We start from the raw sequence: 25192 nt of genomic DNA, 5'->3' as shown, positions 1-25192 counted from the left end.
CCTTCCCCCCCACCGAGTGGGGTTTGGGGCTCTGTGTGCCCCGGCATCATGGGATCGTCCCCTTGTGCCAGTCCCCGCACCCCTGTGCGTGCCTCCCCCCACCCCACCCCCAGCCTCCCCGGGGTCCCCCAGGCGGCTTCTTTCTCTGCCCCCCTGCCCTGACCTTGGCATGCCGGGAGTCGAGCACAGTCCGATGTCTGGAGGAAGCTCACCAGCGCCTCGCTGGCGTCGAGGCCTGGAGGGAGGGCTGGCGGCCTGTGCTCCGCCGTGAGTCCTGCCCACCCGCGCCCGCCCCGCTTCCGGGGCTCCCTCCAGGAGCCTCAGTCTGGGCACGCAGGCTGGGCAGGGAGATGCGCAGGGGCCGCCTCCCGCAGGGGACGATGAGGTGTCATGTGCCCCCCAGCAGGCACAGGCCTGCTCCCCCTGCGGCCCCGTCCTCGGCCTCCTTCCTCCTGTCCCGTCTCGCCCGGGTCTTGCCGCAAAGACTGTTCGCCCGCCCCCGGCCTGTGGGCTTCCAGCGCCCAGACACTGTCGTGTCCAGCTGGCGGGAGCCCAGCCCGGGCCTGCATCCTCGGGGAGCCGCTTCCTTGGCGTGAGCGTGAGGCTGACCTCCAAAGGGACGTGAAGGTCGGCCTCGCACTCGCCGAGGTCGTCACAGAGCAGGCCTGGTGGCGCCGGGGCTCCAGCAACCGTGTCTGTCCTGCTTGTCGTCCTTTGGTTGGTTCCTAAACTTCTCACCAAGTAGCACACGTGGACGTGGCACCCGAGGCAGCGGGGCTGAGGCTCCTCGGGAGGGACAGAGGGACAGAGGGACGGCCCCGCTTGCCCCCCCCCCCCCCGCTCCCGGCTCTGGTATGTGCTCCCCCGTCTCTCAAGTCCGCTCAGGTGGCCACTTCTTTGGTTTCTGGGTTTAGCTAATCTGTTTTTTTGCCTTTAATGTTGATTTATTTTGAGCGCGAGAGAGTGTGTGAGTGTGGGAGGGACAGAGAGAGAGGCAGAGAGAAAGAGAATCCCAAGCAGTCTCTGCGCTGTCAGCACAGAGCCCGACACGGGGTGCGAACCCCAAAACCGTGAGATCACGACCTGAGCTGAAGTCGGGGGCTTAACCAACAGAGCCCCCCAGGCGCCCCTGGGTTTAGCTACTCTGGAGGTTCAGCTGTCTTGTAGCATCGCTCCAGCAGAGACCCTCCCCCCACCCCGGCCCGACAACTCCATCCCCGCCTTCCTGCCGCATTTCCTGTGCGGTTCCTGAGTTAGAACTTTGTGTTTGCAGCGGTAGGACCAGTAAGGACCCTTCTCTGCTCCGCACGTGCCTCCTCTGCTCTCGTCAAACCCTGTGACACTCTGACGGCCACTTCTCCCTGGCCTCGGACCTAGCCTCCCTCCCGCTGGCGTCACCGATGTCCCCTCCCATCAGGGGTGTCCCCCTGAGGCAGCCCCAGTGTCCTCCTGGGACCCCCTGCGCCATCCCCTGGGCCTGGACCCGCGTCTTCCTCACGTTCCCTGTTCGCTCCCGCACTTGCCGGAGCACAGATCCCGGCATGTTCCACAGTCTTCCGGGTCTTCGTTCTCGCACTCGACTGGCAGTCGGCCGAGTTTAGAACTGGTGGCAGGACACCTCTCCTCGGCAGTTTGGAAGCGTCTCTTCATCACCATGTGGCCGAGGAGATACAGATACCGCTCTGATTCTCCATCCTCTGTGGTCTGTTGTGCCTCTGGAAGCTTATGGAATCTTCCCTTTAACCCTGAAGTTCTGAAATTTCACGATTTGCCTGGTGTGTGACGTTTTACGGCCGGCAGGGTGGGTAGGCCCTTTGAATTCGGAGACGGGACTGACAGTCCGGGGAGGTTTGCTTGAATTATCTCTTCAGTGGCTGCTTTTCACTGACCCTCAAATTCTGTCCGTCCCCTTTCATGGAAAATTGGTAATTCCAACTTTTAAAGTTTCTGTTTTCATTTCGAAGAACTGCCTTATTCGTTAAATGGTCCTCTTACAAATAGCGTCCTCCCCTCGCTCGTGGACCTGGTAGCTTTCCTTTCTGAGAACATTAGTTACAAGGCATTAAGAAAATACTTTCCTTCTGTTCCCTGCACGGTCTCTTGCTGTTGCGTTCATTGTCTGGTTGTTTTAGCCTCTGTTTCTTGCCAGAGGGTATGGTCCTGGCTGCTTTCCCCAGACGAGAGCCCTGCACGGGGTTCCCGCCGCCCGGCATTTCCGTGGCCTTCGTTCAGCCCCTCTCCAGTGGGCGCTCCCCACCTGCCCTCGTCCGGCCCTCGGGCGCCCTGGGCCGGGCAGGGCCTCTGACCTCCTGCCCGGTGGTGGTGGAGGGCGGGGTCCTGGATGTCCGCAGGGGGAGGGTGGGGGGCTAGGGGTCCTCACCGGCCTGCCCGAGCTGCTGTAACAAAGTTCCACAGACCGGTGGCTCAGAGAACAGAGACATACTGTCTCCCGGTCCTGAGGCCGGAAACCCGAGATCAGGTGTGAACAGGGCTGGTTCCTACTGAGGCCGTCAGGGAGACTGTTCTGGGCTTTCCGGCTCCTGGTGTTTGCTGTCACCTTTGCTGTTCCTTAGCCTGTGGAGGCATCGCCCCGATCTCTGCCTTTGTCTCCACATGGCGCTCTCCTTGTGTCTCTGTGTCTTTTTATAAGGACTCTGTATTGGGTCGGGGGCTCATCCGACTCCAGTGTGACCTCATCTTAACCAGTAACATCTGCAAGGGCCCCGTCTCCAGATAAGGCCACGTTCTGAAGTCCTGGGGTTTAGGACTTCAACGCAGGAATTTTGACGGGACGTAAGTCAACCCATAGCAGGTTTAATGCTGATTTTCTACAAACACCCGCCTTTGATGCCACCCAGACGCGAGCCTTCGGAGGCACCTAGAGTCTTTCCAGGTCCCGCGGCGTGAATCGGCTTATTTCTTGTTGGGCTCTGGATTTCCCAGGCTCGCTAAGCCAGGCTCCACTCATCCTGTCTGCTTTCTTGTCTAAAATGTGTGGTGTTTCGCGTCTGTGGCCGCCCTCTCCAGTTCCTGGCCCCTGTGGTGTGGGTACTTAGGGGGATTTCGGAAGGGAGAAGGTTCAGTCCCCAACTGGAAACACTGTTCTGCCTTTTGGATATTGCTTCTAATTCGTGTCTCCCTTTCTCCCAAGGTGTCTCCGCCCTCACCAGGGCTCCCAGAGCTGCTGAGGGTGACCAACGAAGGCCGGAGAGATGGCCGGGGCCTCGGTGAAGGTGGCGGTGCGTGTCCGCCCCTTCAATTCCAGGGAGATGAGCCGAGACTCCAAGTGCATCATCCAGATGTCTGGAAGCACCACCAGTGAGTATGGGTCGTGACGGCGCTGTCGTCGGCTGCTGGGCGCTCAGGGCCAAGGGTCCTGGGCCTCCCCCCCAAGACACAGCAGCCGCCCTGGCCCCCACCTCCCTCCTTGTCCACCTGGTGTGTTGGCTCCCTGGGGGCAGCAGTGGCCAATCACCAGCGGGGCGGGAAGGCTAAAGTGACAGAGATGTGTCCTCTCCCGGTTCTGAAGGCCAGTGTCGGAGATCAAGGCACTGACAGGGCCGTGCTGCCTCTGAGGTCCTAGAGGAGGCGGCTTCTGCTGGTCTGGCCATCTGGGCCTGTAGCCGGCATCTTCAGGTGACCGTCACGTGAGAGCACGGATCGCCTGGGAGGTGGGCGGGGGATGGGCATTAAGGAGGACACTTGTTGGGACGAGCACTGGGGATCCCACGTGAGTGACGAATCACTGAATTTCTGTTCCCGAAACCGGTATCACACTATATTTTAACTAAAAGCCCGACCAAGACAAAACCCCGCTGATCACTGGATTTAGGACCCACCCTAATCCAGTCTGATCTCATGGTAACGACTAATTACATCTTCAACAGCCCTCTTTCCAAATAAGGTCATGTTCTGAGGCTCAGGGTGGACGTGAATTTGGGGGCACGCTTTCCAACCCAGTACGCGAGGTTACTGGTTTCTCATTGTGTTTCAGCTGCCCTCCATTGACACGTTCTTTTATTTCTGTCTGTCCCTTGGCCTTGTGGCTGTAAGTCGCCTCAAAACTGCCTGAGAAATAGGAGGCCTGCAGTCAACACGTGGACAGTAAGAGATAAGATGATGGTTTCAGGCTCAGATGTGCCCCGAAGGGTTTCTTTAGGGCACACGCAGGCTGCTGGAGTCCAGGGGAGCACTCACTCCGAGTCTGGGGAGCACTCACTCCGAGTCCGGGGAGCACTCTCTCTGAGACTGTCCTTTGCTCTTTTGCTTTGCACTTTCGTGTTGAGTGGCAACACGCGTGCAGACGCCTGCAGGCAGAGCACAGCGCGTAGCCCGGAGGTCTCACAGCCTGAGCAGAGCATTGCCAGACCCCCCCACCTCCAGCCACCCAGAAGGCCCCCCGCCCCTTGCTTCCCACCCGTGGGTTAGCGGGGCTTGTCTAGGGTCCCGTGGAAACTGCAGCCGTGTTTGGCTGATATCTCCCGCTGACTGATAGCCTGTCCCCACAACCGCTGACGTACGACAATTCAGGGCTCAGCCAGGCGCTTTGCCCCCGGGGTCCCTCAAGCGGCTACGGCAGCTGTCACCCGCGGGCTCCTGGGGTACAAGCTGTCCTGTGTGCTCGACGCCAGCTGCTCACTCCGCGCCTCGTCCTCAGGTCGTGGGGTGGATGGAGGCCTTGCCCGTCCTCAGGTGCCCTGCACCCCCACGTAACCCTACCCCGCCTGTTAGCCACCAGGTTGGAGGGAGGGGCTGGCCGAGGGGAGGGCGTGTGGAGGGCGTGAGGACTGGGGAGTCTCTGGGAATGTTCTGGGCCCCGTTAGGCTCCGTGGGAGGGGGAGGGGCCGGGAGGTGGTGCCCTACGTCCCTTCGTCCGTGTGGGCAGATTGTGGAGGCCCCCGGGTTTTGTCGCGGCTTTCAGGAACCGAGTCACTTCCGCTCGGTCCCTGGAAGCAGACCCTGACGGGAGGATTCGGAAGGGTTTACCGGGGAAGTGGTCCGGGACACGTGGGGAGGGAACGTGGAAATGCGGAGGGCGCTGATGCCTGGGGGGCAGGGGGCACCACAGGTGGCGGGGGCCGGTCGCCGGGACCCCCTGACCTAGAGAATGCATCTCTGAGTCATTGTCCCCAGAGGCTGGCTGCCTGTCCGGCGTCTCCCCAGTGTGAGCTGAGGGTCGGTCCAGGGGCCTGCTTTCCTCGCGGCCAGAGAAGGTGCTCAGGAGGGTGACTCTCACCTTAGAGGTGGGAAGCCAAGAGCTGCACAAGAACTGGGACCCCTGGGTGGGAACCACGACCCCTGGTGGGAACCGTGACCCCTGGTGGGACCCGTGACCCCTGGTGGGAACCACGACCCCTGGTGGGAACCGTGACCCCTGGTGGGACCCGTGACCCCTGGTGGGAACCACGACCCCTGGTGGGAACCGTGACCCCTGGTGAGAACCGTGACCCAGGGTGGGAAGGTGACCTCTTGGGTGGGAACTGTGATCTCTTGGGTGAGAATGGTGGCCTCTGGTGGCAACTGCGACCTCTAGTAGGGGCTCTGTCCCTGGGTGGGCAGTGGACACCGGCCCAAGGAGCTGACAGGGTCTGTCATGTCAGTGTTGGATGACCCAGGACACCGGGAATGACTATGGGGGTCCCTGCTCACACCTGGGCCAGGCCTGACCAGCACAGTCGCCACCTTAGACAGTAGCTGAGGGTCTTGGCTCGAGGGGTTCACAGGCAACCAAACCCTGTAAGAGCCTGCAGAATAAACAGAAAGAACAAAACATCACAGTCGGACCCCTGTCTCCCCTGGAACTTGGGAGTGGTCTAGGACAGGATGGGATGGGTGTCACGGAAGCAAATGGCTGGAGGAGATGATGGGCCGTGGGGGGTGAAAACTCTGACCTACCTCTGGCCTGAGAGACAGAGAGAGAGAGAGACAGAGAACAGACAGGGAGGGAGAGGAGTGTCAGAAGAATGGATAATCAGGACACTTGCTTTGGGAGCTATTTTCATTTTCAGAGAAAACAAAGCAGTGATGGTACTGATAGAAAGTGCTAGAAGCCAGGTCAGAAGTGGGGGTGAAGGCTGAGGAAACCCAGAGGCAAGGAGAGTGCCCTTCAGCCCTTAGCACAGAAGAGCGTGTCTGAGGAGCGGGGTCAGAGGGCAGGACGGGCTTTATTCCCGGCCGCCCTGGGGCAGAGCTGCTCAGGGGGGTGGGCACCCACGGAGGCGGGGTTTGGGCGGCCACCTTGCCAGTGTCTGTGGGGCCTATGAGAAAGGGTGGGGACGATGCTCCGCTGGGTAAGGCTGTGCGAGGCCTCGAGGGCCAGCAGAGAAGTGTTGAGCAGGGAGCCACTCTCCCCAGTGATACATCCGGTGGGCTCCGTACGTGGATTTGCCCAACGGCATCCGGTGCCAGGCCGTGAGTGTCAGGGATGTGACATATTTCTTGAACCTCAAGACTAGATGTGCACAGGAGATGCCACGTCCCTAAATGTACCCCTTGAACCTCCATCGTGAGGCGCAGATTAGAAGCATTTAGAGGCGAACTTAATTTGTCGTCCCATACTCACTGCCTGGATGAACAATACTGTTCACTGGAACATTCCAAAACTAGTAATTTTGTGAGCCAACCAAATCGTACGCAGCATATGCTTCTGTGCCTACGTGGCAGGTCTGGTGTAGGTTACTCAGGGGTACAGAGGTCCTGTGAGTACCCCCACATCCCTGCTTTACATAAGAACAGACTGAAACTTCTGGAAGGGTTTGCTCTCTTCTCTCTGAGTCCCGGCTATACAGAGGAACCCTCAGGATTGGGGGCCCCCCACCCCTGCCCCTGTACCCCTGGGGCCCCGAAGCGAGGCTGGGCCTGGATCTCAGCGTCTCTTGTGTCCATTTCAGACTGGCCTTCATTCCTGGACCCTCTGCAGCACCAGTGGGAAAATTCATTTTCCCAGGAAAAAAAAGCTGGGATGGAAATTATTTTCCCAGAAACCAGAAGTGTGAGATCAGGCTGTCCATGGGGCCGGCTTCCTCTGAGGCTCTGCGAGCATCCGTTCCTGGCCTGTCTCCTGCCTGTGGGGGCTGCCAGCGGGCCTGGGCTTGCCTCCGTCCTCATGTGGCCTTTTCCCTACGTGTCTGCTTGTCTGTCTGTGCTTTCCCTTCTTATAAGGACCCCGGTCACTGAATGTACGGCCCACCCTAATCTGCATGATCTCATCCTAACTAATTACATCTGCCAAGACCTTTTTTCCAAAGGTCACTTTCTGGGGTTCCAGGTAGATGTGAATTTGGGGAAGACGCTGTTCACCCAGGACACTGCCTCTGGAGCAGAAGGCCATGGCAGGGCTAATCATCCAGGGCCTGCCCCCAGCCCTGCCAGGCCCCACAGGCCCACACCCAGCCCGACCTTCCTGCCTCCAGCCCTCCTCCTGGATGCTGGCGAGCTCGTCCTAGTGGGCATCAGGCAATGCACCGCCATTCTGGATGGTCCGCTGGAATATTCCGGACCCTTCTCCTCTGCTCATAGTGGTCTTTCTCCCAAAGGCCTTTGTCAACCAGCAGCCCTGTGCACAGACCCAGGTGTTGCAAACACCTAATTCATCTAAGTCAGCCCCTATTTGCCATCACTGTTCTAGAATGTTCTTGGCTCCAAACAGAAGGCCACCGAAGGGAACTCGGCAGTGGCTGAGGAGGCAGTGGTGCTGCTGCAGGCCTGTTCATGGGAGGAACGGCCGATGCGGTGTCAGGGAGGAGCCCTGGGACAGCTGCCTTCTTTCCTGGATGCCTGCCACCCGATAGGGTCACCATGGCCATTCCGCTCACAGGGTCACAGTGGTGACCTTGTTTGCTGTCCCCACGGGGATGAGGACCGTTTCCGAGGCACAGACGGGGAAACCGAGTCTGTGTGAGGGCCTGTCATCACGTGTGGCCATGCAGGAAAGTGGACAGGGAGCCCCTTCATGTTGTCAGCAAGCGTGTGCTGGGCACGAGCTTCCAGGCATGTGTCCTCTCTCTCTCTCTCTCTCTCTCTCTCTGTGTCACACACGCACATACACACTCACCTACCTGCTGGCGATTTACATGGAACAAGTAACAAGTACTCTCCCCACGGAGCCCTAGGGGGGCAGGACAGAGGCTCTTACCACCCTCAGGGGTGATGTTCCAGCAGGGAGGCGGACCTTGCACATGTGGATGAGGGCTGTGCCTTGCAGAATCAAGAGGGCACAGTGATGGGGTGCAGAGGGGCTAGCCAGGGTGCAGGGGGCTGGCCGGGGTGCAGGGGGTTGGCCGGGGTGCAGCAGGGCTGGCCGGGGTGCAGGGGGTTGACCGGGGTGCAGGGGGTTGGCCGGGGTGCAGCAGGGCTGGCCGGGTGCAGCAGGGTTGGCCGGGGTGCAGCAGGGCTGGCCGGGGTGCAGGGGGTTGACCGGGGTGCAGGGGGCTGGCCGGGATGCAGGGGTTTGTCCAGGGTGCAGGGGGATGGCCGAGTGCAGCAGGGCTGGCCGGGTGCAGCAGGGTTGGCCGGGGTGCAGCAGGGCTGGCCGGGTGCAGCAGGGTTGGCCGGGGTGCAGCAGGGCTGGCCGGGTGCAGCAGGGTTGGCCGGGGTGCAGCAGGGCTGGCCGGGGTGCAGGGGGTTGGCCGGGGTGCAGGGGGTTGGCTGGGGTGCAGGGGGGCTGGCTGGGGTGCAGCGGGGCTGGCCAGGGCACAGGGGCCTGTGAACCAGATCAGATGGCCACGGAGCCTCCTTGTCTGTCGGGAGAAGGTGAGGAGGGGGCTGTCCCGTGCGCGAGGAATGCCAGCGGCCGGGTGTGGGACTCACTGTTCCCCGAGGCCCCGCCGAGGTCCCGCTCCGTGAGGGTGGCCGCCTCCTAAATCCTGCACGTTTGAGGCAGCGGGCTGCTGGTAAGGCAGCTCGCTTGTGCACATCGCTCTCACGCTCACACACACACTCTCTCACTACACTCTCACACGCCGTCTCACACGTGCTCACACGCTCTCACATGCACACACTTGCACCCCCCCCCACGCGCTTACACGCTCACACTCTCCCACACACACCTGTCGCCTGATTTACGTGGTGTAAATACTCTCCCCTCGGCTAGTTTCGAGCTACAAGGGTTTGACAGCAGGCTCACAAAAGTCTTCAGTGTTTGGCTGGAAGGGGCCCAAGCAGCACACGCTGGCTCGTGGGGCCTGAGGTCGCAGGGACATTGAGACGGAGACGAACGGCTTCCGTTCCGCCGCTTCCTCCCGGCCGTCCCTTCCCTGTTCCAGCTGCCCCCCCCCCCACATGTCTGTCCCTTGCAGGCGTGCACCCCGGGCGGCTCTCCCGGTACTGCGTGCTCGTTGGAGGGGCCCCAGCCCCCCCAGGCTTGGTGGGAGCCCGTCCCCGGCTCGGCGAGCCCCCGAGGACCCCCCTCCCTCCTCCCTCCTCAATCCCAGGCAAGGAGAAACTCGAGACCCTGGCAAAGGAAGCTGTTTCTCCGGCGAAATCGGCTGTGTCTGGGCATGCAGGGGGTAGGCGGTGGGGACGGTGTAAAGGTGGGCCCGGGTCTGCCCAGGGAGCAGGGTTGGGGAGCGGGCCTGTCCAAGGACCCGGGATAGGGATCAGGGCCTGTTTCGGGAGCAGGGTAGGGGGGCCAGGCCTGCAAGGCAGGGAGGTGAGGAGCAGAGGGGACCGGGCCCCTGCCGCGTCCTAGCCCGGACTTTGCCTGGGGGGGTGCCGTGATTGTTGTTTCCACGGCGCTGGCATTATCTGCGCTCGGGGTTCCGGTGGCTGTGTCCCCAGGTCCCAGCAGGAGTGGACAGCAGGACAGCCTGCTCTCCTTGGCCTTGCTCCTGGAGGCAGCAGGGATGTGACCCCCTCGAGGCCCCGAGGACAGCGCTGGGGTGGTCAGTCACCTGCTCCTTCCTGCTAGCTTCCCCAAGGTGCTGGTTATCTCCCGGAACTCCTCAAACCTGGGGTCTGGGTCCCAAGGCCAAGTCAGCCCTGGGGACAGGGCTTCAGGGGATGCCCGTGCTGGGAGCAGGCCCGTCAGCCAGAGCAAGTGGGCCCCGGGGCCTGCCCGCACAGACCCCCGGCCCCAGAGTCCTCCGTCAAGGTCAACGCAGACCTCAGAGGTTCAGACGGTGCTCCGGTAGGCAGCGGGCGGGGTGGCTCAATGGGGGTGGAGGCCTCAGTGCCTCCTGCCTGGCCACAGAGCAGTCACCTCTTGCAGGCCTGGGGCAACGGGGGCAGAGCAGGCTCGGGCCGGGGGCCGCTGGGATGCGTGGCAGGCACCGGCTGGTGTGTGACGGCACCAGCACGCATTCGTGGCCTCGTTCCCAGGGCTGCCTCTGGTCAGCCCGCTGCGGGGGCGGGGCGCGCACAGGACGGCCCCCGGGGGGCCCGTGAGCGCGAGCCTGGAGGGAGCCTGCAGGCACAGGCCGGGAGGAGCAGGCGGTGGAGGCTGTGATGGGGTGCCCCGGCGGGGACAGCCAGGGCCGCACACAGCACACGGGAGCCACATGGGAACGACAGGGCCCGGAGGAAGCAGAGCACGACCGTGCCGGGCTGCCCAGCCTGCCCGGCCTTCTGGCTGCTTCCAGGGCACGTGTACGCGGAGCGGATGTGTAAGACCCAGAGGGGTGGGCGGCGAGGGAGGCTGGACCGAGCGGTGGGGGTGGGCTGCAGGCTCCACCCGACAGAGGAAAGGGGCAGACGTGGCTTGTCTGCCTGGAATTGGAGCCCTGGCCCCATCCCACTGTGGGGGGCTTGTCTGGGGCCAGAGGCCACCGAGGACCCCACCTCCCTGCCCTGGGTACCTCTCTGGTGGGTATGGACCACATACTGGTCGTCTCTCCCCCAGCACAGCATTAACTGCCACGCCTGTTCCCCCCCCGCCCCCTCCGCAGCCATCATTAACCCCAAACAGCCCAAGGAGACACCCAAAAGCTTCAGCTTCGACTATTCCTACTGGTCACACACCTCGGTAAGCCCAGGGCTGGGATCCAGGGGGGTGGGCTGCAGTCGTGTGGATGCTTGCTGTGTGGGCCTTAACCAGTCCCTTAACCTCTCTGAGCTCATGACCTGGGACATGAGGGTGGGACAGGGGAAGGGGCCAGCGGCACCTGCCTGGGGCGGGGAAGGGGCCTACCTCCTCAAGTCCCCGTGTGCTTGAAAGGTCACCCTGAGCAGTGACAGGCATGGTTATGGTAACGCCCCGGACCTGCCTAAATAATCCTCTGTTGGGAGAGCATCCGGCCGCCGTAACCGATCTGTGGGCTCCCGGGGCCTCCAGCCCCACCGCTTCTCATTCCCAAGGCTGCCAACCCAGCCTTGATTTTGAGCCTTATGTCCCATGTTCCTGCCTCGGAGCCTTCACACAGGCAGTTCCCTCTGCTGAGATGCCCTTCCGCCCCGCCAGCCCCTCCCAACCCCTCCCTCAGGAAGCTGCACCCCACCAGGCAGGATTAGGTCCCCTCTCCGGGGCGTCTGCGCGCCGGGGCGTGGGGCGGGCGTCCCTCCCCAGCGGGAGGCCTCGGGCTGCGAGGCGGGTGCTCGGAGAACACAGCGGGCTGAGCCTCGGGCGCACCCGGCCTCCTACAGCTTCGCTCCCTGTTGTCTTGCAGCCGGAGGACATCAAGTACGCATCACAGAAGCAGGTGTACCGGGACATTGGCGAGGAGATGCTGCAGCACGCCTTTGAGGGCTACAACGTGTGCATCTTCGCCTACGGGCAGACCGGGGCCGGCAAGTCCTACACCATGATGGGCAAGCAGGAGAAGGACCAGCAGGGCATCATCCCGCAGGCACGCGGGCCCCGGGGCTGGGGCGGGAGGCCGGGGGAGGGCAGCACGGGCAGGGCTGCAGGAGCCCAGCGGGGAAGGGCCGGGCAGGGCGCCCCAGGGGAGCAGCCTCGGAGAGAAGGGGGCCAGGAGGGGAGGGACACTGCGAGGCGGGAGGGCAGGGCCGGAGGGGCGGTGTGGGGCGGACCTGCTCTGAAGAGGCTGGAGCCCCAGGCCCTGCGATGGGGGGTGCTGAGGGGCAGAGCCCTGGCCGTGCCCCCCGGGTCACATCCGTAAGACAGGGCAGTCGGGAGAGTCATTGTCCCGCTGACCCTTCCCCCGGGAGCTGTGGAGGCTGGCGGCGGACAGGGAGAGACGCCCGGGACAAGGGGTGGCCTTTGGTTAACTGCAGGCTGAGACATGGATGACTCAGGGGCCCAGAGCTGCTGGGACCCCGGGCAGGCTTCTGGATCTGAGCTGGTCAGCGCTTGACCTGGTCAGGGCAGGAGAGAACACCGGGTGGCCTGTAGCACGGGGGACCCCAGCCCACCCGGTGGCGACAAGGACGGCCCGAAGAGCGTAGGAAGGGATCAGAGATGGTCCGAGGGGACTCCATGACTTAAGCAGAAGACAGCCGCTCTTTGGCTGCAGGCCTTTTCAGTGCCTTTGAGGTGGACTGTGATGAGCAAGAGGGGCCCGGAGAGCGGCGACTGGCCTGGGCTCAGGCTGCCCACGGCACCCCGGGGGCAGGGCTCCAGGAACAGCCCCATGTCCCCATCACCTGACGGTGTGTCCTCGGCCCTATAGCTCTGTGAAGACCTGTTCTCCCGCATCAACGACACGACCAACGACAACATGTCCTACTCCGTGGAGGTAGGGCTCCCCGAGCGTCCGTTCTTCCAGCACAGCGGGGGGCTCGGGCGTGGACAGCGGTGCATTTCTGCTTTAAAGCAAGTCCCCACCACTGGTCTGTGCCGTTGGCTCGTCCCTCCCTCCTGCATGTGACACCCACACCGGGCACGGGAGCGAGGGGCGGTCCTCTGCTCAGCAGGTCTCACTGAGTAGTTGCTCCGGACCAGGGGCGGGGACGGATGTCTCAGAGCCGCGGGACCTGGCTCTGCCATGGCCGCGGTGTGTCCCCGTCGGACCAGCCCCAGGATGAGCGCAGGTGGGGGGGACCAGCAGGAGGTGGGCCGACTTCCTGCGCACTCACCGCACTCACCTGACCCCTGCACTCGCACATGCCTCCCCCTGCCAGCAGGTGGCCCTCACACCCCTATCCCAAGAGTCCCTGGTAACGGCCCTGCACCCCCACCTTGGGGGGCCCTGATGGTACCTCTCCGCCCTGCAGGTCAGCTACATGGAGATTTACTGTGAACGCGTCCGTGACCTCCTGAATCCCAAGAACAAGGGCAACCTGCGTGTGCGCGAGCACCCGCTGATGGGGCCGTATGTGGAGGACCTCTCCAAGCTGGCCGTCACCTCCTACAATGACATCCAGGACCTCATGGACTCAGGGAACAAGGCCAGGTGCATGCCGGGGGCTCGCCCTCCCCCAGTTCTCTACCCTAAACGCCGCCCCCCCCCCCACCACCATCGTGAGTCTCCCTGAGGAAGGCCTGCTCCTGGGGCACCTGTCGGTTTCCCCGTGGGGTCTGTCCAGCACCCCCGTGGAGGGTGGACCCCGTGGGCCTGAGGCCACTGAAGGGCCAGCCTGGGAGGGGCCTCCAGACCCCCACCCTGTCACCTCCACAGGGGCTGCTCCTCCTGGGGGGGACTGGCATCATCTGTGAGGCTCCCCGGGGTCCTTCCCTGTGGGCAGCTGCCCCGTTGGGCCCAGTGGTCAGGAGGCTGTGAGGCCCGGTCCTGCCTGCTCTGCAGGGGGCGTAGGTGGGGGCCTGGGGGCAGGGTCAGCCATAAGGCACTGCTGGCCACGGGCACTGGTGGCACTGCCCCGGGGGGGTCTGCCTGGCTGCTCACGGAAACGGTCGCCTTCTCTGCCGCCCAGGGACGCCCCCACGGTGAACGACCTCACGTGGGTCAGAGCCCCGCAGGAGCAGGGTTCTGGTGAGGCCTGTCCCTTCTGTGGGCTGTCAGACAGCGAATCCCCACCAGGGACACGTCCTGAGGTCCTGGCAGGTCGGCAGCCCTGGGACCAGCCCTGCAGCTCCCCTCGCGTTGCCTTGGGCTCTGTCCCCCAGGGGCCTGCTGCCGGCCCTGCCCAGACGGGGACCGAAGGGACAGAAGGTGGGCGCCTCCTTTCCCTCCTGGGCGGGGGGCCTTTCCACATCTCGGCCCGACAGGGCCCCCTCCCTGTTTCATGAGTGCTCCTGGGCTCTGCTGACCCCTGTCACGGCTCCCGAGTACCAGGCTGGAGCTGGTGGCCGGGAGGGCGTGGGCCCCGTTCGCGCTGTGACAGGACACGCGGTCACCACCAGGCTGGGTAGGGCAGCCCCGGGAGCCCTGGGAGAGCCATGCCCCGTGACCTGGTCCAGCTGGCTAGCACCGTCAGCGACTCTCCTGCCCGACCATAGGACGACAGGTAACCACGTGTGGCTTCCGTTCCCCCAGGACCGTGGCGGCCACAAACATGAATGAGACCAGCAGCCGCTCCCACGCTGTCTTCAACATCATCTTCACCCAGAAGCGCCACGACGCGGAGACCAACATCACCACGGAGAAGGTGAGCGTGGCCTTGGCAGAGGCGGGCCATTTGGGCGGGGGCACGGGTCAGTCCCATCGGGCAGGACGAGGAGGCCCGCGAGGCTCGGACAGCGTCCTCACCCTGGGCGCCGGGCCCTCACCACCCCCTGCTTAGCGTGGGCCTCCGAGAAGTTGGCCGGCCTGCGGGGCCACCTCGTCTCGGTATTTGGCACCGTCTGGGCATAGAAGGGACTGACGGTGGAGGGGCCGTGGACCCGGGGTCTGCCTCCTGCCGGATGGTTTTGGTGGAGACCGTGGGGGCTGGGGAAGGGCGTCCCCATGGCCGCACTGCTGAGGATACCGGTGGCCCTTGGAAGCAGAGGGCCGTGGGTGGAGTGAGTGCCTGTCACGACGGTGACCGACTGGCAGGAGAGCGGGGGCCCCGGCATCCACAAGCACAAAGGAGAGGCTGTGGTCTGAGCGCCACCCCGCCCACCGCCCGGCTCCGGATGCCTTTCCCACGCGCCTTGGCGTTCTCAGGGAACCCGGGTAGGAGCACGGTCCCCTGGGACCTTTATCTGGACACGTGGTCTCCATGCCCCGGAAGGGGCCGCAGGGCAGGCTCAGAGCCTCTTCCTGCCCATCGGTGGCCCTGTCCCTTGGGGTCAGGTTTTCTCTGCGTCACCTCCCCTGACCCACCGTCCAGGCCTCCTCCCCGGGGCGCCTCGGCCGCCGCCTGGTGGGCAGTGCTCTCTCGGGCAGCAGGCAGCCCCCCAGGGTCCGCACGTCCCGGGGAAGTTTGCCACACTTCGTCGCCGATCGCGCCAGGGTCCTCTCAGCCTGGTGCCATCCTCCCAGAGATGGCCCGGCAGGGTCTGGGTGGGCAGAGAGAACGGAGCCAGAGCTGGGTTCAGATCCCACCGCGGATGATGAGCCCATCTGTGGAAAAGGGGGGCAGGACACATCTGGGGAGCTCTGTGGGGGTTCCGTGCGAGCACGTGGAGAGCCCCGCGCACCGAGGGCAGCGTCTCCGCAGCATCGCGAGTGTTAGGGGTGAGGGGCATGCGGCCTCTTGGGGAGGTGGGCTTTGAACCCCAGGCAGAGCCTCCGGTGCGCTGTGAATAGAGGGAAACCGCGGGGTCTGAGACCGGCGGACCCCCGAGGCAGGGCTTGGCCACGGCCCCTCAAGTGTGCACTTCAGGCCTCGGAGGGGGCAGGGCGCCCCCTAGCGGCCTTGAACATCTCCTGCATTTTGTTGCGTTTCAGGTGAGCAAAATCAGCCTGGTGGACCTGGCAGGGAGTGAGCGGGCGGACTCCACGGGAGCCAAGGGCACGCGGCTCAAGGTAGGGGCCAGGCCACCATGCCTGTGGACGGCAGCGGGGCCCCTCCACGCCTCGCTCATCCGGCAGGTCCCATCTTCCAAGCCTGGCCTGCTCCAGGGTGGGCCGGGCGGGAGGGCCCCTCTTGGGGAGCACCGCCACCCGGGGCGAGCCCGGGCAGGGAGGGCAGGGGGCGAGGGTGAGGGCGTGGGAGGAGGCCAGTAGCCAGAGGGCCGCACCCAGCACGCTGGCTTAGTGGTTAAGGAGGACAGAGGCCCTGGCGGGAAGGCTGGGCCCCGTGCGGGCCCTCACAGGACCCCGGCCACCCGTGTCTGCGCTTTCCCGCCAGAACCCAGGCTGCGGGGCGGACAGTCTCTGGTCAAAGCGGTCCTTGGTGTCGGGGAGGAGACTTTTCATTTTCAGCCTCCCTTTGGTCCCCGCCGTTACCTGGGGGACGGGAGCGGGCCCTGGAAATTGTACCAGCGGGGCTCGTGTGAGGTGTTTTAAGGACTTCCTGGGGGACTAGGACAAACACTGGGCGCGCTGCACCCCCTTGGCCAGGGTGGGCCTCTGAGCAGCTTCTCGCCAGAGCCTCCCGTGCTCCAAGGAGCCCCGGGATTAACGGGCAGGGCTCGGTGGCCTCAGACCAACGTCGCGCGGGTCAGGCCCCATGGGATCACGCTGGAGCAAGAGGTTCATGAGGCTTCCTGTCCTCTCTGCACGCAGGAGGGAGCCAACATCAACAAGTCCTTGACCACGCTGGGGAAGGTCATCTCTGCTCTGGCGGAAATGGTGAGCCAGCTTCGGGTTTCTAGAACTAGGCTGATGGGATGGATTGCGGATGTGGCTCCCTGTCCTGACTTCTGTGGAGGATGCCGGGGGCCTGTCATACCTGCCCCGGGCCCTGTCTCTGGCAAGGAGCCCGGGGTTCAAGGGAAAGCCCGAAGGTGTGAGGGGTGTGTGTCGCTAGGCTACAGATGGGGTAGTGATCCCTGTTACTCCCTGGAACCTCAGTTTCCCTACCAGTATTGGCCACTCAAGACACCCAGGCCTTTGTTCAGAGAGGGACGAATCTTACGAGGCCCTACCCTGCTGAGATTGTTAGGGGTGAAGGAACCCGAGAGGTCGCGCTGTCGTTTGGCCCGTCGGGACCCGGGTGGCCAGCGGTGGCCAGGTGAGGAGGGATGGACCCCTGGCACGTGCTCAGGCCTCTCCTGCTCCTTTGTTCTCTGGAGCCTGCCATAGTCTCCTCCCCACACACCTTGTGTCCCCAGGCTCGCCCCAGGTCCTCAGACTCTGTCTTTTCTTTTCCAGGACTCTGGGCCCAACAAGGTAAGCTGCTTTCTTCAGTTCTGGGGGGAGGAATCTCCCTCCAGGGCAGGGCTGGGGGCCGGAAGCAAGGAGCCCCTTTAGCTCCGGTTCTCCTGTGAAGGTCTCGGTCGTAAGAGTGCTCCTTCATTTGTGCACCTCACAGACAGACACATCGAGCCAGCGCTGAGCTGGGCGCTGTGCCAGGACAACACAACCCTTCCGGGGCCACAGCACAATGGGGGACGGAGAGGTAGAGACGTGGACACAGAAAAAAAAAATTACGAATTGGTATACATTTCATAAAGGAAAAAGATGGGCCGTGAGAGTGACGCACAAGTGAGACGGCCTTTAGTCGGGGTGGCCAAGGAAGCTTTACGCGTAGTTTTAAGGCTGAGACAGGAGGAGCGGGGAGGAGCCAGCCGTGTAGCTGGAACGCCCAGTGTGAGGTGCTAAAGGGGAAAAATGTTGGCTTGTGTAGGAATCGTGTGTGAGGAAACGTGAGGAAGCACGAGGAACTGTGTGAGGACATGTGGTAGGAACCGTGAGGAAACGTGGGAGGAACTAAGCGAGGATCTGAGAGGAACTAACTGCAGAAACGGCGTGAATATTTGTGGGGAACTGTGTGGACGATTGTGTGAGGAACGGTAAGGGAAGTGTGTGTGGAAGGGTGAACCGTGAGAGGAAGTACGTGAGGTGGGGTGGGGCAAGGAAGGCACTTCTGAGGGAATTGTGAGGAACCGTGTGGCAGCTGTGAGATACCGCGTGGAGGACTGTGTGAGGAGCTCTGTGAGGAAGTGTGGGAAACGAGCACGGCGCTTACGGAACCGTGTGGTGGACTGTGTCAGGGACCGGAGAGAACTGAAATCGTGTGGAAACGTGTAACTGTAGCTGAGAAAATGCGTGTGAAGTTGCGTGCAGAACTACGCGTAAATGTGTGGACTGTGTGAAGAGCTGTGTAGAATGGTGTGGGGAGCTAAATGGACAAATATCTATGCAAGGAAACTGAGGAACTGTGAGGAAACGTGTGAGGAACCACGTGAAGATCGTGTGAGGAACTGTGAGGAACCGCGGGAGGAACCACGGGAGGAACCACGGGAGGAACCGTGTGAAGAACCGCGTGAGGAACCCCGTGAGGAAATGTGTGAGGAACTGCAGAAGGAACCGTGAGGAACCGTGGGAGGAACCGTGAGGAACCGTGTGAAGAACTGTGTGAAGAACTGCAGGAGGACCCGTGGGAGGAACCATGTGAGGAACCGTGGGAAGAACCGTGTGAGGAACCGCGAGAGGAACTGTGAGGAAACATGTGAGGAACTGCAGAAGGAACTGTGAGGAACCGCGGGAGGAACCGTGAGGAACCATGTGAGGAACCGTGGGAAGAACCGTATGAGGAACCGCATGAGGAACCACTGAAGGAACTGTGTGAGGAACCGTGGGAAGAACCGTGTGAGGAACCGTGGGAAGAACCGTGTGAAGAACCGCAGGAGGAACCGTGAGGAACCGCATGAGGAACTGTGTGAGGAACCGCAGGAGGAACCGTGGGAAGAACCGTATGAGGAACCGCGAGAGGAACTGTGAGGAAACGTGTGAGGAACTGCAGAAGGAACTGTGAGGAACCGCGGGAGGAACCGTGAGGAACCATGGGAAGAACCGTATGAGGAACCGTGGGAGGAACCGTGAGGAACCGCGTGAGGAACCGTGTGAGGAACCACTGAAGGAACTGTGTGAGGAACCGTGGGAAGAACCGTGTGAGGAACCGTGGGAAGAACCGTGTGAAGAACCGTGGGAGGAACCGTGAGGAACCGCATGAGGAACTGTGTGAGGAACCGCAGGAGGAACCGTGAGGAACTGTGTGAGGAACCGCGTGAGGAACCCCGTGAGGAGATGTGTGAGGAACTGCAGAAGGAACCATGAGGAACTGTGGGAGGAACCGTGTGAAGAACTGTGGGAGGAACCGTGAGGAACCGCGGGAGGAACTGCAGGAGGAACCGTGAGGAACCGCGGGAGGAACCATGGGAGGAACCATGTGAGGAACTGTGGGAGGAACTGTGAGGAACCGCATGAAGAACTGTGTGAGGAACCGTGTGAGGAAACGTGAGGAAACGTGTGAGGAACTGCAGGAGGAACCGTGAGGAACCGTGAGGAACCATGTGAAGAACCGCGGGAGGAACTGTGTGAGGAACCATGTGAGGAACTGTGGGAAGAACCGTGGGAGGAACTGTGAGGAACTGCATGAGGAACTGTGTGAGGAACCGCCGGAGGAACCGTGAGGAACCGTGTGAGGAACTGCATGAGGAACCGCGGGAGGAACCGTGGGAGGAACCGCGGGAGGAACTATGAAGAACCGCATGAGGAACTGTGTGAGGAACCGCAGGAGGAACTGTGGGAGGAACTGTGAGGAACTGCATGAGGAACTGTGTGAGGAACCGCGGGAAGAACCGTGAGGAACCACGGGAGGAACCGTGTGAAGAACTGTGGGAGGAACCACGAGGAACCGCGGGAGGAACTGCGAGGAACCACGGGAGGAACCGTGTGAAGAACTGCGTGAGGAACCGTGTGAGGAAACGCGTGAGGAACCCTGTGAGGAACCGTGAGGAAATGTGTGAGGAACTGCAGAAGGAACCGTGAGGAACCGCGAGAGGAACTGTGAGGAACCATGGGAGGAACCGTGTGAAGAACCGCGGGAGGAACCGTGTGAAGAACCGCGGGAGGAACTGTGTGAGGAAGCATGTGAGGAACCACGGGAAGAACCGTGTGAAGAACCATGGGAGGAACTGTGAGGAACCACATGAGGAACTGTGTGAGGAACCGCAGGAGGAACTGCTGAAGGAACTGTGTGAGGAACCGTGGGAGGAACCGTGAGGAACCGCGTGAGGAACCGTGTGAGGAACCACGGGAGGAACTGTGTGAACTGCGGGAGGAACCGGGGAGGAACCATGTGAGGAACCGTGGGAAGAACCGTGTGAGGAACCGCGGGAGGAACTATGAAGAACCGCATGAGGAACTGTGTGAGGAACCGCAGGAGGAACTGTGAGGAACCACATGAAGAACTGTGTGAGGAACCGTGTGAGGAACCGCGTGAGGAACCCCGTGAGGAACCGTGAGGAAACGTGTGAGGAACTGCAGAAGGAACCGTGAGGAACCGCGGGAGGAACCGTGAGGAACCATGGGAAGAACCGTGTGAGGAACCGCGGAGGAACTATGAAGAACCGCATGAGGAACTGTGTGAGGAACCGCGGGAGGAACCGTGAGCAACCACGTGAGGAACCGTGTGAGGAACCGTGGGAAGAACCGCGTGAGGAACCGCGGGAGGAACTGTGTGAAGAACTGTGGGAGGAACCGTGAGGAACCGCGGGAGGAATTGTGCTGGGAGTCGGACGTGCTGTGTCGGGAAATCTGTGGGAACTGCATGTGAATACATGTGAAGAATCGTGAGAAGCTGTATGTGGACCGCGTGAGCCACCGTGGGACTTTGTGTGAAATAGCGTGGGGATGGTGTGAGGGATCGCGTGCCTCCAGAGCTTTCACAGTGAAAAACGATTTTTTCATGTGTATTCGGTTTTGAGGGAAAGAGACACAGAGCGTGAGCGGGGGAGGGGCAGAGGGAGAGGGAGGCACAGAGTCCGAAGCAGCTCCAGGCTCCGAGCTGTCGGCACGGAGCCCGACGCGGGGCTCGAACTCAGGAGCCGTGAGATGGTGACCCGAGCCGAAGTCGGACGCTTAACCGGCTGAGCCGCCCCGGCGCCCCAGGCGCCCTCCGAGATCTAGGGGAGCGCCTCTTGGAAATCAGCCTGAAGAACAGCGACGGAGGAGCCTGCGTCTAGAGAAAAGGCACAGCCCCCGTGGTGGCGCCCGTGTGCGTCTCCCGGGAGGGCTCTGGGGGACAGGGCCGTGTCCGGTGGCCTCTGCAGGGGCTCAACAGATACTTTTAAGCAACTGTGTGCATGAACGAGGAGACGGTGGAAAGTAACCGGGTGCCCTCGGTCAGCGGACTCCCTCGTTCCATCAGCGGCGTCCCCAGGGAGCGGTCAGCGGTCTCCCTCGGTCAGTCCGTAAGCAGTGTCCGCGGGGCGCGGTGCCCAGCGGCCGTCGCGTGGCCGGAGTCCGGCTTCTGAATGTCCTCTATCTGCCGGAATGGAGGAAGAAAGAGGCACAGGAGTAGGCGAGGGTGTGGAGGACGCTTCGTCCTGGGGCCGGCGGGCGGGGGCAGGAGCGGCTACCGAAGAAGGGGCCTGTGCCCTGGACTGCAGGGCAGGGGAGGGAAGGTGAGTTCAGTGAGGGAGACACGTGAGCGACGGGCGTGGGCAGAGGCCCGCGTTGTCACGTAAAGCAGCGGGGCCTTTGCTGTTTAGTCAGCGGGACTGACGGTGGGGCCCGAGGAGGGGGCGGTGGGCTCAGACCGGCCCTTCTGACGGAGCAGAGGCAGGACACGCGGCCGTGTCGGGCTGTGCGGCCCAGACGCGCGACGGGACAGACGAGGGAGGAACCCGAGGGATGTGCCGGCAAGTCTGCTCCCAGCCCTGAGTGCAGGCGCCCGGGGGCAGCGCCCTGGGGTTCCGGTGTGGAGAGGCCTTGAGAACCGGCCCGGCCCCGCCTTCCACACCAGCCTTCGGTTTGGGGGACCCACCCACAGACCCCGCGCTTTGCCCTGCCAGCTCCCTTCCCTTCTGGCGGGCTCAGGCTTCACCTCGAATGTTCCTCCCCCACAGAACAAGAAAAAGAAGAAGACCGATTTCATTCCCTACCGAGATTCCGTGCTGACCTGGCTGCTCCGGGAAAACCTAGGTGAGGCCTCTCGGGGTCGCCTATCCCCCGGGTTCTAACTTCCACTCTGGGCCGCCGTCCCGCCCTCCCTCCTGGGGAGGGGCATCCAACCACCAGGAGGCCCCTCACCCTTTCTGGGCTGAGGTGGAGGCAGACCTGGGGGGTCCTTCCGGAGGGCCCGGGCTGGTGGCCAGCGAAGGGCTGAGGGGAGCAAGTGCGGGGACGCAGCATGGCCCGCGGGGCCACAGGACACACACGCCTGTGCCGCTGCTCCCGCTTTAGGCCTGTGACGCCCGGACCACGTCCCCCCACCCCCCGCCCTCGCGGGGACTCCGCGATTCTGGGGAGCCCTGCTTGCTTGCTGGGCTTTTGGGAGGTGCCACACGTCACGCCTTCTCCCTGAGTTCTGGGCCACCGAGAGACAGAGAGGGAGATGGAGACTGAAACGTTCCCAATCCCGATCCCTTCAACCCGAAAACAACCGTGGGGGTCCTCCCTGGCTACGTTTACAGCTCGGGAGGCCGACACCCAGGAAGGTAAACTGAGTCACGGGCTGACCCGGTGAACATAGGCAGCTGGGATCTACAGCCTTCCTCAGCTTCACGGCTGTGGTGTGGGGGTCCCTCCCGGCTGGCTGACCCTGCACCCCGGAAGCAGTCTGGCTGTTCCTCAGCTCAGACTAGCGATGGGCGCCACCTGGGCGCTCCGGGAGGCAGGTGAGCCCCACCGAGAGCGGATGGTATGTGCCAGGAATGCGTTTCTTCACCCGAGGCCAGGAAGGAGGCCTTTGCCACAGGGCGGGGGCCGGCCCCAGGGTGGGGACAGGGGGAGCCCCCCACAGCCCAGCCTGGTGCCCGAGCCCTTTAGGCTGTCACCTCACAGTCTGTGTGGGGGCCACACCCTGGGCACATGACTCCCGGGACACGCGTCCCTGAGGTCACAATGGAGGGGCCATCGGTCCCAACCCTGAGCACGGACAGGCAGCCGTCCCGAGGGCTGCCCGGGCCGCTGACCCGACCGCGCCGACGGCCCAGCCCCCGCTCCGCTCAGAGCCTGCGAGTGATCCTTCGGCGTCTGAACTGAAGTCGAACATCCATTTCCTCGCGCAGTGTGTTACCTGATGCCGGGCTCCGCGCTGCCCCGGGCTGGGAATCTGACCTTAAATACCGAGAAAAATCTTCCAAATGAGGAAGATAGAAGTGAAAGAAATCATTGCACCTGGAGTTGAATTGAAATGAACGTTGACTTTCTCAAGAAATTATCCTGAGCGTGAGAGGAAATGCTCCTCTCTTCAGTGTGGGGAGGGAAGACTGGTGGTTGAGAATAAACCCAAATTCGAGCAAAGCACTCTGCGGGAGAAAAATGACCGAGGTACCCCCTGCGGTGATGAAGTCAGACCCCCCCCCCCCCCGTTCCCACAGTTGGCCCGTGACGCAGTTTACCTCTCTGAGCCTTGGCCTCCCCAGCTGTACATGCAGGCGGGGAGGGGCAGGAGGGTGGGGGGAGGAGCCCCCGCGAGCTGGCCTTCTTCCCGCAGGCGGGAACTCCAGGACCGCGATGGTAGCGGCCCTGAGCCCTGCAGACATCAACTACGACGAGACTCTGAGCACGCTGAGGTGTGTCCTCCGGGGAGGTGGGCCCCGTCCCCCCCCCCCCCCACCCCGGCAATGGGACTTGCTCGCTCGTCCCTGGGACCACAGGCCCAGACGCGAAGGCCCCGCCACGGGGAGAAGATACCACCCTGTCCCTGCTCCTCCTGGGGACTCAGTTCCCCCGAAAGGGGGCAGGGTTAGGTGAGGCCCCCTGTGGGTCTCTGGCCAGTGGCCCCACTGACTCCAAGTGGCATGAGCCCCTGCCCTGTGTCACAGCCCCTGGGTCCCCGCTACTGAGGCCCTCCCCACCACGGCTCTGCCCCCGGCAGGGCTCCGGGTGCCCTCGGGCCTGCCCGGCAGGGGCACAGCCCACAGTTCCCTTGGCCGTCCAGGTACGCCGACCGGGCCAAACAGATACGCTGTAACGCCGTCATCAACGAGGACCCCAACAACAAGCTGATCCGTGAGCTGAAGGACGAGGTGACCCGGCTGCGGGACCTGCTGTACGCCCAGGGTCTCGGGGACATCACCGACAGTGAGTGTCTGTGCCCGCCTGTCCTGGGCAGGGCAGCCGGGCCAGAGTGGCCTCCCTCCTGGGGACGGCCACCCGCTCGCCGGCTGCGGCCCGGCCGGGACCGGTCAGTCGGCCTTTGTGGCCTTGCCACCGGAATCCTAGCCCTGCACTGAGTCCCCGTGCGAGGCCCCCCTGGCGGGAGGCTGGGGTTTCTGTCCTCGACCCGGGTGGACTGCATGGTTTGGGTTTGGAGCTGGCCCAGGCAGGCCACGGACGTTTTTCCCGGAAGCCACACGGGCATGCCGTGGGCGCGGGGGGTTGCAGCGGTCTCCGTGCGTCCCCCGAAGACCCCCGCCACCCTGTCGGATGCCCGGCCTGCGACCGGCGTGCCTCAGACCCTCTGGAGACAAACCTGTTCTTCTGTTTCTCTGTCTCTCCTCCTCCCCCACGCCTCCCCTCCCCATAGCCAACACTGTGCCCGGAGGACCCAAATGTGTGTATCCCCCTCACTGCTCTCCGCATCCCCGCTTCTGTGCCTGCTCGGCGGGGCGTAGGGCAGCACGGCGGGGTGTAGGGCAGCATGGCGGGGAGGGGTCCGCCCAGCCCTCCTCTGCCTTCCCCTCTTTCAGGGGCTGGGGACAACAGCCGTCTTGTTCGCAGACACCCTCCAGGTGGATGCAGGCCATGCTGCCTTGTGAGCCTGCGTTCCGGGTTCAGTCCCGTGTCTGTGTGGGAAACTGAGGCCACAGGGAGGCCTGGTGCAGTCGAGGCCCCGCCAGGCCGGAAGTGACTGAACTCGGCCTGTCCGAGCGCCCTGCAGTGCCAGAGGCCTGGCAAGCTCGGAATGTTAGCTGGCACCGGAGGGCCGGGAGAGCTGGAGGGCCCGCCGAGGCCCGGGGCCTGTCCCCTGGCTCCCAGCTCCGGCCTCCCCCAGACCACACCGCACACACCTTCCCCTGGAAGCGCCCGTGTGCCCTTCTGGCCTTGGGCCTGGCTCCCTGTGGCATGGACATGTGGTTTGGTGCCTCCCCGACCCAGGGGCCGCAGGGTGCCCTCGGTTGCCCCAGCGCCCCGTGCTGTCCTATGTTTGCCACTGCTCTGCTGTGTGTCTGCTTCTGCCAGGAGGGCTCTGGGCATCTCCCATACCAGGGGTGGCCTAGCTCAAATCCCAGGCCTCGGGCTCTCTGGGCACCCCAGTGCCAGGAGACCCTGGTCCCAGAGCAGGCTCTTTGGGGTGCAGGAGTAACGTGCTCCCTAGGGGTTCCCAGTTCACCTCTCCTCCAGGGTGTTCTCGG

The 25192-nt window shown here is 63.2% G+C and overlaps 1 protein-coding gene across 23 annotated transcripts in view; it reads left to right on the top strand.

Moving 5' to 3' along the window:
• The window catches only part of KIF1A (kinesin family member 1A), a 98348-nt gene that overhangs the window by 23204 nt on the left and 49952 nt on the right, over positions 1-25192 (top strand). For 15 of the 23 annotated variants that reach the window (XM_043578395.1, XM_043578393.1, XM_043578392.1 and 12 more), the window contains exons 2-14: positions 3152-3318; positions 10884-10960; positions 11601-11780; positions 12564-12629; positions 13108-13286; positions 14328-14439; positions 15666-15743; positions 16446-16511; positions 17034-17051; positions 21737-21812; positions 23329-23407; positions 23776-23918; positions 24364-24390. In XM_043578395.1, the coding sequence (XP_043434330.1) occupies positions 3213-3318; positions 10884-10960; positions 11601-11780; positions 12564-12629; positions 13108-13286; positions 14328-14439; positions 15666-15743; positions 16446-16511; positions 17034-17051; positions 21737-21812; positions 23329-23407; positions 23776-23918; positions 24364-24390 (1207 nt within the window). In that variant the 5' untranslated portion in view covers positions 3152-3212. The remainder of the gene's footprint in view (positions 1-3151; positions 3319-10883; positions 10961-11600; positions 11781-12563; positions 12630-13107; positions 13287-14327; positions 14440-15665; positions 15744-16445; positions 16512-17033; positions 17052-21736; positions 21813-23328; positions 23408-23775; positions 23919-24363; positions 24391-25192) is intronic. The other 8 variants (XM_043578398.1, XM_043578397.1, XM_043578396.1 and 5 more) reach the window with 1 other exon arrangement.

The sequence above is a fragment of the Prionailurus bengalensis genome, chromosome C1 (genome assembly GCF_016509475.1).
Source record: "Prionailurus bengalensis isolate Pbe53 chromosome C1, Fcat_Pben_1.1_paternal_pri, whole genome shotgun sequence".
Taxonomy (NCBI): Eukaryota; Metazoa; Chordata; class Mammalia; order Carnivora; family Felidae; genus Prionailurus; species Prionailurus bengalensis.
The sequence above is the reverse complement of the archived record's forward strand: the minus strand, read 5'-3'. Positions and strand labels throughout refer to the sequence as shown.